The 14,090-nt window shown below is 46.5% G+C and overlaps 1 protein-coding gene across 1 annotated transcript in view; it reads left to right on the top strand.

Annotated features, from left to right (window-relative positions):
* The window catches only part of SLC39A11 (solute carrier family 39 member 11), a 308,809-nt gene that overhangs the window by 274,880 nt on the left and 19,839 nt on the right, over positions 1–14,090 (top strand). The window contains exon 7 of the mRNA XM_063456363.1: positions 1,342–1,411. Within this exon, the coding sequence (XP_063312433.1) occupies positions 1,342–1,411 (70 nt within the window). The remainder of the gene's footprint in view (positions 1–1,341; positions 1,412–14,090) is intronic.

Below are 14,090 nucleotides of genomic sequence, written 5' to 3'. Positions count from 1 at the left end.
TGGGAGAGGCTGTGCTCTGCGGGGGATGTAGGGAGAGGCTGTGCTCTGGGTGCTCTGCAGGGTATGTAGGGAGAGGCTGTGCTCTGGGTGCTCTGCAGGGTATGTAGGGAGAGGCTGTGCTCTGCGGGGGATGTAGTGAGAGGCTGTGCTCTGGCTGCTCTGCGGGGGATGTAGTGAGAGGCTGTGCTCTGGGTGCTCTGCGGGGGATGTAGTGAGAGGCTGTGCTCTGGGTGCTCTGCAGGGTATGTAGTAAGAGGCTGTGCTCTGGGTGCTCTGCAGGGTATGTAATAAGAGGCTGTGCTCTGGGTGCTCTGTGGGGTATGTAGTGAGAGGCTGTGCTCTGGGTGCTCTGCGGGGGATGTAGGGAGAGGCTGTGCTCTGGGTGCTCTGCGGGGGATGTAGTGAGAGGCTGTGCTCTGGGTGCTCTGCATGGGATGTAGGTAGCGGCTGTGCTCTGGGTGCTCTGCATGGGATGTAGGTAGCGGCTGTGCTCTGGGTGCTCTGCGGGGTATGTAGGGAGAGGCTGTGCTCTGGGTGCTCTGCAGGGTATGTAGTAAGAGGCTGTGCTCTGGGTGCTCTGCAGGGTATGTAGTAAGAGGCTGTGCTCTGGGTGCTCTGCGGGGGATGTAGTGAGAGGCTGTGCTCTGGGTGCTCTGCATGGGATGTAGGTAGCGGCTGTGCTCTGGGTGCTCTGCATGGGATGTAGGTAGCGGCTGTGCTCTGGGTGCTCTGCGGGGTATGTAGTAAGAGGCTGTGCTCTGCAGGGTATGCAGTGAGAGGCTCTGCTCTGGGTGCTCTGCAGGGGATGTAGTGAGAGACTCTACTCTGGGTGCTCTGCAGGGTATGTAGTGAGAGGCTCTGCTCTGGGTGCTCTGCAGATAGAACTAAGCATATGGAACAGGGGGAGTCTATAGTCCTTTTCGCTGCTACAATCTGGACGTCATTAGTGGGAGCAATCTGTATTGTTGTGGAATGTGTATATACCCACTGACTGTTAATATATATGATGGAAATTACAATAACGTTATTTGGAGATATTGCAGATATAAGACGCAGAACCCTCGTTCCATTTATAGGTAAATGTTTCAGTTGGGCCCCTTTTGGACGCATATGTCAGTACATCTTGTTTTCGTGCTGTTCTAGGTATAAGGGTAGATAGGCATAAGGCTACCCTAACTATAAGATAAGGCCAGGGACTAATGAAAGTATTTAGAAAACTGGGCAGACTAGATGGGCCGAATGGTTCTTATCTGCCGTCACATTCTATGTTTCTATGAATCATGTTTGGAGTTCCCTAAATATGATAACTCCTGAATAATTATTTTTTTTCATGTCTTTCAGAGGGGCTGGCGGTCGGAGTCGGTTTCGGAGCCATTGGTAAGACACCTTCCGCCACATTGGACAAAGCAAGGTATGGTCTGCCACAAAAACACAAGTTTATCTGTCTGTGGCCTAATGTAGCTGATCTGTTTGTAATATATAAAAAGGATTGTCTGACCGTCACTGCATTGGGATCTGGAGAGTTGCTCTTTTTTTAACGCCAGACCCCTTCAACAGTTTAGCTTTCTGAAATTCTTTATGTGAAGAGTGTACCCTCTTTTTTCATTTGATAAAAAGTACAAATTTCTATAGAAATTGTCACCTTTATAAACTAACCTTGTTGCACAACCGGTCCTGTTACTTCCTGGTTGTTTAGCTCAGTGGACGGCTTGCAAAGGCTGCAGACAAGAGACCTGCCGCTGTTACAAGCTGGTTTTAGATTTACCCCCAATAAAAAAATAAATAAAATAAAATCCTAATTAAATACATGCATGGTTTCTACAAAACAAATATTTTTGTATTTGGGCAGTGGAGTTTCCCTTTAAGTTTACTATTTATGGTCAGCAATCCTGTGTTCTTGAGAATGCCTGGGAGACCCCAGTGTAACGGCACCCCCAGGCATAAAAGGGGTTAAAAGCCGTTTAGTAGATCTTCCGCTTCCAGAGATACAGGCACAGCTACTGCAGAGCACCAAACTCCCGAACTGGATACAAAATAGCACTCCAACTCCCGAACTGGAACCTCACTGGTAGCTGCTAGCAGACGAACAGGAAAAGCAGACAATCAGCTTACACTCCTGGCAATCAGTCTCTAACAGCATACAGTAAATCCCCCCAAGAACGAGACAAGGCTCCGTGTTGAGGGTCAAGCAGTGGTCTGTTTTAATTAACACTCACAGACTTTTATGCAAGTCCCCATGCAAGGGGACATCCCACAGGGAGGGACAACATGTAACCAATCCCTTACAGTAAAACATAAAACACACCCAGCACAAACATATAAAATCCTCCCCTCTGCCTGTGATATAATTACTGAACACAATGGGTTAATGCAAGGACGGATTAAGAGCCCAGTGGGCCTGGTGCTGATAATTATGATGGGCCTAATTACAAAATCTTATTGACCAAAAACACTAAAACAGTCCTACCTCCTAAGCGTCATGTATCTGATGGAGATGATGCTGTAGGGAAACTCATAGGATGCAACTATGAGAAAACACATACCCTTTGCTAATCTCATGCTTTCATCTTTCAAGTAAACCCATACCCCCTAACAGCAGTGTCCAGTAAAGCAGGAAGTCTATGGATGCGGTAAAAGGGTGGGCTACTGACACAAATCACATAACCAGAACGTCCGAAAGGGCGAACATACACAAAAAGGGGGGATGTCTGTGTCCCTATGTCTCCCAGTCCCTTAGTGTTTGTGTCCTCATGTCTCCCAGTGTCCCCATGTCACTAGGGGACATTGAGAGACATTGGGACACTGGGAGACATGGGGACACAGATACTAGGGAACACTGGGAGGCCTGGGAAATCTGAGACTCTTGGGGACACTGGGTGACAGACACGAGGGGACACAGGGAGACATGGGGCACTGAAATACTGTGATATAAAGGGGACACTGGAGACTTGATAAAAACCTGGGTACAGGTCAAAATGTTGTGGTGTCCAATAAACCTGCTTAAAGCTATCACAGTGAGTGCCTGAGATTTTTTTCTTTTATACTAGGGGACACTGAGACACTACGGGCACAGAAACACTACGGGCACAGAGACACTACGGGCACAGAGACACTATGGGCACTGAGAGACATGGGGCACTGAGACACTGATACATAGGGGACACTGATACATAGGGGACATTGGAGACTTGATAAAGACCTGGGTACAGGTCGAAACGTTGCGGTGTCCAATAAACCTGCCTAAATCTATCACATTGAGTGCCTGAGATTTTTTCTTTTATACTAGGGGACACTGAGACACTAGGAGACATGGGGACACAGAGACATTGGGAGACTAGGGGACTTTGGGAGTCTAGGGAACACTGAGACACTAGGGACACTGGCACACTACAGACACTGAGAGACACCAGGGACACATGGCGATACTGAGATACTAGGGACACTGGCTGGGAGACATGGGAACACTGCCATGTCTCCTATGTCTCAGTCGCCCAGTGTCCCCATGTCTCCCTGTGTCTCCATGCCTCTCAGTGTCCCCATGTCGCCCAGTGTCCCCTAGTGTTTGTATCCCCATGTCTCCCAGTGTCCCTTTGAGTCTGTGTCCTCATGTCTCCATGTGTCCTGATGTCACTAGGACACTAGGGGACACTTAGAGACATGGGGACACTGGGAGACATGGGGACACTGAGACACTAGGGACAGTGGCTGGGAGACATGGGGACACAGACTAGGGGCCACTGGGAGACATGGGGCCACTGTGTCCCTAGTGTCTCAGGGTCATGGGCATCCGAATGGGGGGGTAAAGGGGGTACTTGGCCCCCCCGGATTTTTCAGCTTGTGCTGCTATTTTTCGTTTTAGTGTGAGAATACAGTGCAATACCAGCGCTGGCCAGTAGGTGGCGCTGTGAATGGAGAAAGGCAGGAAGCTACAGCTTATCCCTGCCTCTCTCTCATGACTGAAACCGCAGGGGAGCAGCACAGAGGCAGCCTACAGAGCAGGTAAGTGAGGGATGGGGGGTGGGGGAGACCGCATAGAGGAAGGTAAAGTAGAAGGAGCAGAAAGGTTCTGCAAGGGGCAGGAGGGGCCAGCAAGGAATAGAAAGGGGCAGCAAGAAGCAGGAAGGGGTCGAAAGGTTTTCAAGGAACAGGAGGGTAAAGTAGAAGGAGCAGCAAGGAGCAGGAGGGGTCAGCAAGGAGCAGAAAGGGTCTGCAAGAGGCAGGAGGGGTCAGCAAGGAATAGGAAGGGGCAGCAGGAAGGGGTAGGGATGGTCTGCAAGGAGTAGGAAGGGTCTGCAAGGAGCAAGAGGGGTCAGCAAGGAGTAGGAAGAGGCAGCAAGGAGTAGGAAGAGGCAGCAAGGAGCAGGAAGGGGCAGCAAGGAGCAGGAAGGGGCAGCAAGGAGCAGGAAGGGACAGCAAGGAGCAGGAAGGGACAGCAAGGAGCAGGAAGGGGCAGCAAGGAGCAGGAAGGGGCAGCAAGGAGCAGGAAGGGGCAGCAAGGAGTAGGAAGGGGCAGCAAGGAGTAGGAAGAGGCAGCAAGGAGTAGGAAGAGGGAGCAGGGAGGGTCTGCAAGGAGCAGGAAGGGGCAGCAAGGAGCAGGAAGGGGCAGGAAGAATCAGAAGGAACAGAAAGGATCAGCAAGGGGCTGCAAGAAGCTGGAAGGGGCAGAAAGAAGCAGGAAGGGCAGTAAGAAGCAGGAAGGGTATGCAAGAAGCAGGAAGGGCCATCAAGAAGCAGGAAGGGCCATCAAGGAGCAGAAAGGGATCAGAAAGAGAGCAGAAGGGCGCAAAATAAGCAGAAAGTAGCAGAAAGGTAAAGGAGCAGAAGGAGCCTCAGAAGGCAAAGAAGACTGTGTCAAATGAAGGAGAAGAAAATGAGATTGGAGCACTTCATTCTGGACACCACATCATTAGGCGTTGGTACCTGGGCCTGGCAGGGAAACTTTGGACCTTCTCATCTCCCCAGGTAAAAACAAACAATATCAGTGTTAATGTGTTCACTTTTATTTACTGAGTGTCAGGAAACACAGAGGGCCGCTGGGTAGGGGTGCCGCTGATTGGCTAGATGGGTCAGCTAGCACTCTAAGCCAATGAGTAGCTCCCCATTCATAAAAACGTAAAACATTTTTATGAATCGGGAACTAGCGATTGGCTTAGAGGGTCAGCTGACCACTCTAGCCAATCTGCAGCAACCATGCCTGACGTCAATCTGCACTTCCTGACACTCTGTTTCAGAAGTTGAATACCACTGAGCGACCTGGAGATCTGGAGCTGAAGGAAGCCTTTGGGGGTAAACCATTTGAGAGCGGTTTAACCCCTTCAAAGAAAGAGCACCCAGGGGCCTCCTTGCATCACATCATTTTCATTTAGATAAAGTTGTTATGGTGACCAGAATGTTCCTGTAATTTGATGAAAGGAACACTATAGTGTAAGGAATACAAACATATATTCCTGACACCATAGTTGTGAAAACGCTATTCACCCTGGCTTTATGTGAAAATGACTATGCTCCTTCCCTTTCGTGACACTGTCAAAAAGGGGCCAAGCATGGATGTCATTACAATTATGTCCCCCCTCCCCCCCGGAAAAATTCCTGCGGACGTCCATGCTCAGGGTCCCCATGTTACCCAGTGTCCCAATGTCTCAGCGTCCCCATGTCTCGGAGCTGCTGTCTGGACTCTCTGTGCAGAACTGGTCCCCACGGATCAGTGAGTAGAGAGATGCAGGGAGGGAGATGCCGTAACTTCTTATCACTGCCTCTCTCCACACAAACAGCGACCCCTACTGGCCGGCGCTGGTATTGCAGAATAAACTATGTTTATACTGAGACAGACATTTGTATTGCCGGTATTACTGCAATACCGGCACCGGCTAGGCAGCCTCAAATACCTGATAAATACTTCTGAGAAATACCTGGCAACCCTAAGAAATACATGAGAAATACCTGGCAACCCTAAGAGTAGTGTGTAAAAAAAAAAAAAAAAATGTAAAAAAAAAATTTTTTTTTTTTTTTTTTTTTTTTAAAACCAATGGGCCTATTCCATGGGCCTGGGCCTGGAGCTGCAGCTCCATCAGCCCCTATGTTAATCCGGCCCTGGGTTAATGTAATTTATCACAGGCAGGAAAAATACAGTTTTTACAGCATATTCATAACTTCTAAAATATACATCACATTCACATAAACATTATATATTCACAATCAATCCATTCAGGGGAACAACATATCAGAAAATGGCATGAATCAGACCAGGGGTTCAGAAGTAAAGTATCTTTTGGGGCCTGGCTGGCAGCATGGCTATCTGGCCCAAACCGGTTTTACAGAGCCCTCTATCCTGGAGACAAAGGGGAAAATAATCCAATTATATCCAGGGATAGAGGCAGACTCCATTGAGCACATGTTACCAGTAAAACACAAAAGGATACAAAAATACATAACTCCTATCATACTGAATTGAACGGGCCAAATCTCCCAGGGTCCATAGTCACAGGGCAAGAGGCGGGCATGCAGTCCTCTCCAGGCACAAGTGGCGAAGGGCACTTCATCACAGTAATAAATCCATGAATAAAGTAGCAGGGAGGGAAAGTACCAAATGAATGGAGGGGGATTCTTCACAATTGCCCCCCTTTTACTCCCTGCTCCGGCAGACATGACTGGACCTTTCCGGGTCCAGTGGGGCTGACGGGACTGCCAGTCATTAGTCCCAGAATAAGTCTGTTTGGCGGGCCAGCCCACATACAGCATTCAAAGGGCCAGACCTCACCGGGTCCATAATCCCAAGGCACCCGGTGGGCAACCAGGCTCCTCCAATGCAATGTGGCGAGATTGGTCTCGTCACATCTCTCCCCTTTTCCAAACAGACTAACAGGGTATCTGACCTCCTGCCGGTCAGTGCCCTTGTTAGTCCAGCAGCCCACCCACAAAACACAATCAGCAGTACAGCCCACCCACAATAAATGGTTACTACACCTGGGTAGAGGAGAACTTTGTCCAGGTTCAGGTGCCTCACCACATCGGTGTGGGGGGCTGGTAGGTTGCCTTGGTGGGTTGCTGAGTGGGCAGAGACCAGCAGTACTCTGCCCTGGTGCCAGCACTACCACGGGAGTAGTCTGGTTGGAGCCTGGTTGCTGGAGACCGACTGTCTCCCCTTTGGCTAAACAGCCCGGTCGTTGGGGAACAGGACTGACTGTCCTTACACCCTGTGCTGTAGGTGCAGAGACCACAGTCCCATCTGCACAGTTGTGGGGCTTACAGTCTTCCCCTGGTATGTTAAGCTGCCGCTGGGGAGAGGGGGTAACAAGCTCCTCTCCCATATATACTTCCAGCCGCGGGGAGGGAGACCGACTGTCTCTGCTGCCAATACAGAGTCCTGCTGCTGGGGAAAGGAGACTGGGCTCTCTATTCCCTGTAGGATACTCTGCCGCTGGGGAATGGAGACTGGGCTCCCAATTCCCAATACATCACTCTGCCGCTGGGGAGGGAGGACGCTGCTCTCCTCTCCCTGTACTTCACACTGCCTTCCCGGCATATCACTCTGCTGCTGGAGGGCAGGAACAACTACCTCTGCCCCCTGTAACTCAGCCTGCCGCTGTGGAGGGAGGAGGCTGCTCTCCTCTCCCTGTACTTCACACTGCCTTCCCGGCATTCCACTCTGCTGCTGGAGGGCAGGAACAACTACCTCTCTGTAACTCAGCCTGCCGCTGGGGAGGGAAGACGCTGCTCTCCTCTCCCTGCACTTCATACTGCCGCTGGGGAATGGAGACTGGGCTCCCAATTCCCGGCACTTCACGCTGCCGCTGGGGAATGGAGACTGGGCTCTCTCTGTCCCGCAACTGTAGCTGCCGGTGGAGGTCCACCCAACGTGGCAGTTGACCGTCACCTTCTGCCCGGTATAGCAGGGTCTTGAACACTAGACTCCTCACGAACTTCACGGATTTCTCAGGTGGATTGGGTCCGAAGAAGTTCAGCCGCAACCACATCATACGGTCAAATTCCTCTACAGAGTATCTGTACTCCACTGCTGGTTCTTCACACCCAGAACTGAGGGAGATTAAATAATCAGAATAATAACAAATAATATCTAGTTACCATTTATTAATCACTTTCTTGTACTCCTGGGTGAGAAATGCTGCATTACCAATAGAATTTGTAGTTAAACTTTGTTAGTTGCTACCATAAGAAGTATAGGAGCTAACAGCAGAATACAGAATCATTGTAGAACGACCGAATGTAGCCCATGTCTGCTAAACCTTCCACACTTCCACCCGTCTATCCATACATCAGTCCTTCCATCCACCCACAACCATCTATCCACCCACCCACCCATCCATCATGCTGCCCGTGTCCTGGTCAGTAAACCTGGGTATTGTTATCCGATTTCACAGAGCAAGTAAAAGGTCAGCGTTTGGCAGTGAGTAATAGAAGGGCCATTGTCGGTTATTGGATTGCTAGCCCTCTTGTCCCATTTGTGGACGTGTACACTGTGTTCTGTAACAGTTGGCCCCAGATAGGGTTACGGTTTACAGATTGAATTTACCCACACTGTTAACCCTAAGCTTTCCCTAACATCTTACACACATGATTTTAACCATTTAAGGACCGGCCCTGTTCTCTTGCCATCATTACAGTTTAGTTCCACAGACCTCATGACAACATGTATGTCTGCCTTTCATATAAAGCTGTGCCGAGGATAACCTTCCTCACTCTCTTCAAAAATGAATGTCAATTAAAGGGTCTTTTCACTAATCAGTGACTTGTGCTAATTTGGCTGGCACCCGACTGTTTACATGTCCCCTGACTGTTTACATGGCCCCTGGCTGTTTACATGGCCCCTGGCTGTTTACATGGCCCCTGGCTGTTTACATGGCCCCTGGCTGTTTACATGTCCCCTGACTGTTTACATGTCCCCTGACTGTTTACATGGCCCCTGACTGTTTACATGGCCCCTGACTGTTTACATGGCCCCTGGCTGTTTACATGTCCCCTGACTGTTTACATGTCCCCTGACTGTTTACATGGCCCCTGGCTGTTTACATGTCCCCTGACTGTTTACATGGCCCCTGGCTGTTTACATGGCCCCTGGCTGTTTACATGGCCCCTGGCTGTTTACATGGCCCCTGGCTGTTTACATGTCCCCTGACTGTTTACATGTCCCCTGGCTGTTTACATGTCCCCTGGCTGTTTACATGTCCCCTGGCTGTTTACATGGCCCCTGGCTGTTTACATGGCCCCTGGCTGTTTACATGTCCCCTGGCTGTTTACATGGCCCCTGGCTGTTTACATGTCCCCTGGCTGTTTACATGGCCCCTGGCTGTTTACATGTCCCCTGGCTGTTTACATGGCCCCTGGCTGTTTACATGGCCCCTGGCTGTTTACATGGCCCCTGACTGTTTACATGTCCCCTGGCTGTTTACATGGCCCCTGGCTGTTTACATGGCCCCTGGCTGTTTACATGGCCCCTGACTGTTTACATGGCCCCTGGCTGTTTACATGGCCCCTGACTGTTTACATGGCCCCTGACTGTTTACATGGCCCCTGGCTGTTTACATGGCCCCTGGCTGTTTACATGGCCCCTGGCTGTTTACATGTCCCCTGACTGTTTACATGGCCCCTGGCTGTTTACATGGCCCCTGGCTGTTTACATGTCCCCTGGCTGTTTACATGTCCCCTGACTGTTTACATGTCCCCTGGCTGTTTACATGGCCCCTGGCTGTTTACATGGCCCCTGGCTGTTTACATGGCCCCTGGCTGTTTACATGGCCCCTGGCTGTTTACATGGCCCCTGGCTGTTTACATGGCCCCTGGCTGTTTACATGGCCCCTGGCTGTTTACATGGCCCCTGGCTGTTTACATGGCCCCTGGCTGCTCACATGGCCCCTGGCTGTTTACATGGCCCCTGGCTGTTTACATGGCCCCTGGCTGTTTACATGGCCCCTGGCTGTTTACATGGCCCCTGGCTGTTTACATGGCCCCTGGCTGTTTACATGGCCCCTGGCTGTTTACATGGCCCCTGGCTGTTTACATGGCATGGTAAAGGTGTTTGTTTATGCTGGTCCCACTCCATAGAATATAAGATATGTGATGAACGCATGGCATATTTTGTATCCTCCTTTCCAGTAAAGTCTATAGTTGTTAGAAGCACCATAGCTACTATAATCAGCTGTAATAATACAATGAGCCGTAATAATACAATGAGCCGTAATAATACAATGAGCCGTAATAATACAATGAGCCGTAATAATACAATGAGCCGTAATAATACAATGAGCCGTAATAATACAATCAGCTGTTATAATACAATAAGCCGTAATACTACAATGAGCTGTAACACACAATAAAATGGAAAAATACAATGAGGTGTATTAATAAAATGAGCTGTAATAATACAATAAGCTGTAATAATACAATGCCTAGGTACCTAGAGGGATATTGGCTATTCCTCAGTAACGATGCCTAACAAGGTTGAAACGATCGTCTGGGGTTGCTGGATCTTTCGTGCAGAGTGAGTCGACCTGCATTTCAGCTCTGTTTCACCCTTTTTGGTGGAATCCGTCTGAGATATTAATGGTCCTGGTTATTTTTGTAATGGCACAAGATGAGCTTAAAAACAGCTTGAGAACTGAGCGGAGACCCACCGAAGGGTAGGCTATTTGAGCTGTTGTCAGTTCTCGGCACTCTCTTGCGACTTGTTTTTTGCTCTCCGTAATAATACAATGAGCTGTAATAATATACTGAGCTGCAATAATACAATGAGCTGCAATAATACACCGAGCTGTAATAATACAATAAGCTGAAATAATACAATAAGCTGAAATAATACAATAAACCATAATACTACAATGAGATGTAATAATACAATCAGCTGTAATAATGCAATGAGATGTAATAATGCAATGAGATGTAATAATACAATGAGCTGCCATAATAAAATGACCTGTAATAATACAGTAACATGTACTAATAAAATGAGCTGTAACACACAATAAAATGTAATAATACAATGAGATGTATTAATAAAATGAGCTGTAATAATACAATAAGCTGTAATAATACAATAAGCTGTAATAATTCACGGAGCTGTAATAATTCACAGAGCTGTAATATTACACGGAGCTGTAATAATATACGGAGCTGCAGTAATACACGGAGCTGCAGTAATACACGGAGCTGCAGTAATACACGGAGCTGCAGTAATACACGGAGCTGCAGTAATACACGGAGCTGCAGTAATACACGGAGCTGCAGTAATACACGGAGCTGCAGTAATACACTGAGCTGTAATAACACACTGAGCTGTAATAACACAGTGAGCTGTAATAACACAGTGAGCTGTAATAACACAGTGAGCTGTAATAACACAGTGAGCTGTAATAATACAATAAGCTGTAATGATACAATAAGCTGTAATGATACAATAAGCTGTAATGATACAATGAGCTGTAATTATACAATGAGCTGTAATTATACAATAAGCTGTAATAATTCAATGAGCTGTAATAATACACTGAGCTGCAATAATACACTGAGCTGCAATAATACACTGAGCTGTAATAATACAATAAGCTTTAATAATACAATAAGATGTAATAATACACTGAGCTGCAATAATATACCGAGCTGTAATAATACACTGAGCTGTAATAATACACAAAGCTGCAGTAATACACTGAGCTGCAGTAATACAATTAGCTGCAGTAATACAATTAGCTGTAATAACACGGTGAGCTGTAATAACTAGGGATCGACCGATATTGATTTTTTAGAGCCGATACCGATACCGATATTCTGTGAACTTTTAGGCCGATAGCCGATATAATTTGCCGATATTCTGTACATTTACCATTTTGGAAAATAAAAACTATTTCTAAAGGTAAATGCACAAAATATACATGCCACGTGTAGTGGATGCAGTGTGCTTAGACAGGGGAGCTGTGTATGTTTGTGTAGTGTTTGTGTAGTGTGTGTGTAGTGGATGCAGTGTGTGTGTGTGTAGTGGATGCAGTGTGTGTTTGTGTAGTGGATACAGTGTGTATTTGTCTAGTGTGTGTAGTGGATGCAGTGTGTATTGTGTATTTGTCTAGTGTGTATATAATGAAAGCAGAGTGTTTGTGTAGTGTGTAGGTAGTGTGCATAAAGTGAATGCAGTGTGTGCGTAAAGTGAATGCTGTATATACTAAATGCAAAGTGTGCGTGTTTGTGTAGTGTGTGTATATAAGGAATGCAGAGTGTGTGTATTTGTGTAGTGTGTGTATAGTGAATGTAGTGTGTTTATATAATGTATAGTGTATGTATATAATGCAGAGTGTGTGTGTAGTGTGCATTATATAAACACACTACACAAACACACACTGAATTATATAAACACACTACACAAAGACACTGAATTATATAAACATACTACACAAAGACACTGAATTATATAAACATACTACACAAACACACTGTGTATATAATGCAGTGTTTATATAATGCAGTGTTTGTATAGTGTGTGTATAATGCAGTGTGTTTGTATAATGTGTGTATATAATGCAGTGTGTTTGTAGTGTGTGTGTATATAATGCAGTGTGTGTTTGTATAGTGTGTGTGTGTGTATAATGCAGTGTGTGTTTGTATAGTGTGTGTGTGTATATAATGCAGTGTGTTTGTATAGTGTGTGTGTGTGTGTCTAATGCAGTGTGTTTGTATAGTGTGTGTGTGTGTGTTTATAATGCAGTGTGTTTGTGTAGTGTGCATTATACACACACACTATACAAACACACACTGCATTATTATAAACACACACTATACAAACACACTACATTATTATACACACACTATACAAACACACTGAATTATATACACAGTGTGTTTGTGTAGTGCATGTGTATAATAAGAGTGTATGTGTGAGGGGGCATTTTTTATTAAATTATTTTTTTTATTTTTATATTAATTTTTTTTTATATATATATATTTAATTATTATTATTAGTTTCTTGTTGTCCCCCTCCCTGCTTGTTGCCTTGCCAGGGAGGGGGGATATGTTAATCCCTGGTGGTGGGAGGAGGGGCAGCAAGCGTTTACTCACCTCCCAGCAGCTCCTCCAGCTCCCATGTGTAAATCTCGCGAGACCCGCGGCCGTGAGAGCTGGCCGCGGGTCTCGCGAGATTTACACTGGGGAGCTGGAGGAGCTGCTGGGAGGTGAGTAAACGCTTGCTGCCCGCCCCCACCAGGACCGCCGGGCTTGTAATGAGCCTGGCGGTCCTGGGAAGTATTATCGGCAATATCGGTATCCCTATTGGCCGATACCGATATTGCCGAAAATACCGAATATCGGCCGATTATATCGGTAAAACCGATAATCGGTCGATCCCTAGTAATAACACAGTGAGCTGTAATAACACAATAAGCTGTAATAATACAATAAGCTGTAATAATACAATAAGCTGTAATAATACACTGAGCTGTAATAATACACTGAGCTGTAATAATACAATAAGCTGTAATACAATAAGCTGTAATAATACACTGAGCTGCAATAATACACTGAGCTGCAATAATACAATGAGCTGCAATAATACAATAAGCTGTAATAATACACGGAGCTGTAATAATACAATGAGCTGTAATAATACAATGAGCTGCCATAAAACACAATGAGCTGTAATAATACACTGAGCTGCAATAATACACTGAGCTGCAATAATACACTGAGCTGCAATAATACACTGAGCTGCAATAACACAATGAGCTGCAATGATACACTGAGCTGTAATAATACAATATCTATGAATACCAATCCAAAGTTACCTCCTTTCACGGAGGAAAGTGTGTAACAAAGTGCTTAAACAAAAATAAGAGTGATCAGCAAGCAGCTCTATACACTTATGTGGAAATATCCTCTTTGCCACTAGACAATCTTATAAAATACAGTGCGGTATAAGTGACAAAGACCTACACCTATAAGTGGAGCGCTCAAACAAATATAAAGCTTACCAGGCGTGACTTGATTCAATAGTACAATATGAAGTACATGCCAAAAAAAAGATACAAAAACATACAATATAGTGCAGATGGTATTTAAAATGACAATATAGAAATGATATCGTAGTGAACTGTACA

Source organism: Pelobates fuscus, chromosome 5, assembly GCF_036172605.1.
Source record: "Pelobates fuscus isolate aPelFus1 chromosome 5, aPelFus1.pri, whole genome shotgun sequence".
Lineage (NCBI taxonomy): Eukaryota > Metazoa > Chordata > Amphibia > Anura > Pelobatidae > Pelobates > Pelobates fuscus.
Note: the sequence above shows the minus strand (reverse complement) of the source record. Positions and strands in the feature narration are given on the sequence as shown.